The 2023-nt window shown below is 39.6% G+C and overlaps 1 protein-coding gene across 1 annotated transcript; it reads right to left on the bottom strand.

Moving 5' to 3' along the window:
• Positions 1 to 887: 887 nt before the first annotated feature.
• LOC145795900 (uncharacterized) lies at positions 888 to 1379 on the bottom strand. The gene has a single exon (XM_082880839.1). The coding sequence runs from the start codon at positions 1377 to 1379 to the stop codon at positions 888 to 890; it is 492 nt and encodes a 163-aa protein (XP_082736965.1).
• Positions 1380 to 2023: the final 644 nt, after the last annotated feature.

Raw genomic sequence — 2023 nt, 5'->3', positions numbered from 1 at the left:
CAGAAAAAAACCTTCCATTCCATATACCAAAGAGTAAGTGGTTTCCCCAATAGACGTTCGGATTGATATCCTGTATCCCCAAAGCTCAAAGGCAGTTTATCTGGCCTATAGGCTTCCACCGTCATACATAGAATAGTCTTGATGTTCTTATTTGTAGATTCAAAGGCTCCATTGGTTTGTGTCATGTATGTTAATGACTTGGGAAAAACCATGTTATATTTCTCGAGTAGAACTGCCACTTCTCCTCTAAAGTGTGAGCCATTGTCTGAAATTACTTCATTTGGCACCCCATATTGGCAAATAATGTTATTCTTGATGAATTTGGCCACGTGTGATGTTTTTAACACTAAAAACAACTGTTCTTTAACCTACTTGGTAAAGTAATCAATGGCAACTATGATAAACTCATGCCTATTTGAACCCTTCAGTGTGATTACCCCGATAATGTCTATGCCCCCAGACTGAGAAAGGCCAAGGCAAAGTCATGTTATAGAGTTTTGATGGCGAGATATTCATGCGATTGGTGTGGATTTCACATTTGTGGCATCTCCTAATGAAGTCAATACAATCACCCTCCATGGTTAACTAATAGTATCTGTGTCTAAGGATCTTTCTGGCCAGTATTATATCGTTTATATGGGCTCCACACTCTCCTCTATAGATGGCTTCCATGATACGCTTTGCCTTTTCTTGCTCTACACACAACGTATGTATTTCCAGATGTCCTCTTCTGTACTCCTTATCTCCGCAGATGATGAAATGAGTAGTCAAACGTCATATCCTCCTTTTGCCCTTGGCATTTGCCTCTTGTGGGTATGTACTGGTTTCCAAAAAGTTCCAAATATCAAAGTACTAGGGGTTTTTATCTCAAACTTCTTATGTTAAATCTAACTGGTATATCTATCACAGAGGCTAGGGTTGCCAACACAATTAGTAAATCGGTTATTGTCTCTCACCATGTGTGTAAATGTCAGTCTCTCGAACCTTGGGATCAACATGTCTAAGATTTGATGATAGAATTTCATTTTCTCCTCATTAACCTTCCAGTCTCCATTGGCTTGAGAGACGATCAAGTTCGAATCCCCACTCATATCCAGCTTTATTGCCTCTAGTTCTAGAGCTGCTTCTAGTCCGGCAATGCATGCCTTATACTCTTCTTGGTTATTAGACACCCTAAATTGAAGTTTGAAAGCTAAAGGGATATGGGAATCATTTGGCATTATAAGCAAGACACCTATCCTGGAGCCAAATTGATTGGATGCTCCATCAAAGTACAATTTCCAAGTGTCTTCTTCCATCTGCATGGCCTCTTCATCTAGGAATGAATAATCCATATCTTCTTCTCCTTCAATCGGGTGATTAGGCAAAAAATTTGCCATGACCCTTTCTTTTAATAGATTTGCGAATGACATACTTAAGGTCGAATTCAAAAAGCAAAAGCAACTAACAAGCTAGCCTACTAGTAAGCACTGGTTTCTCAAAGAGATATTTGATGGGATCTAATCTTGAAACCATAATTACCGAGTGAGCTAACAAATAGTGTCTCAACTTCTTGGTCGCCCAGACCAAAGCCAAGCCAACCTTTTCCAAGGGAGTGTAACGGGTCTTGCATTCAAGCATCTTCTTGTTCAAGTAGTAGATGGCTTTCTCCACTTTCTCGCCTGACTCTTGCGCAAGCATACATCCCATGGTTGATTCAGTCACTGATAAATACAAAATCAGCAATTTTTCTGGCTTAGGTGGCGATAACACATGCAGATTCTACAAATACTACTTAACTTGCTCGAAGGCAAACTAACACCAATCATCCCGTTGGAACTTCTTTCCTTTCTTTAACAAACCAAATGGTAGTTCACAGGTCAAGGTTAATTTAGAAATAGACCTCCTTATGAATTGCACTTTATCTAGAAAGCCTCGCATGTCTTTTTCAGTCGAGAATGGGATACTTAAACTCCGACAGATGCAACAACATACTCTATCTGTCGTACCATATGGATTAGAGAGTCAATTAACTGGAGGCATT

Source organism: Camellia sinensis, chromosome 7, assembly GCF_055761805.1.
Source record: "Camellia sinensis isolate YWXY chromosome 7, ASM5576180v1, whole genome shotgun sequence".
Classification (NCBI taxonomy): domain Eukaryota; kingdom Viridiplantae; phylum Streptophyta; class Magnoliopsida; order Ericales; family Theaceae; genus Camellia; species Camellia sinensis.
Note: the sequence above shows the minus strand (reverse complement) of the source record. Positions and strands in the feature narration are given on the sequence as shown.

What these genes read in the sequence shown, in the direction of transcription:
- LOC145795900 (XM_082880839.1), bottom strand. Translation starts at nt 1,379, where the DNA reads ATGGCAAATTTTTTGCCTAATCACCCGATTGAAGGAGAAGAAGATATG.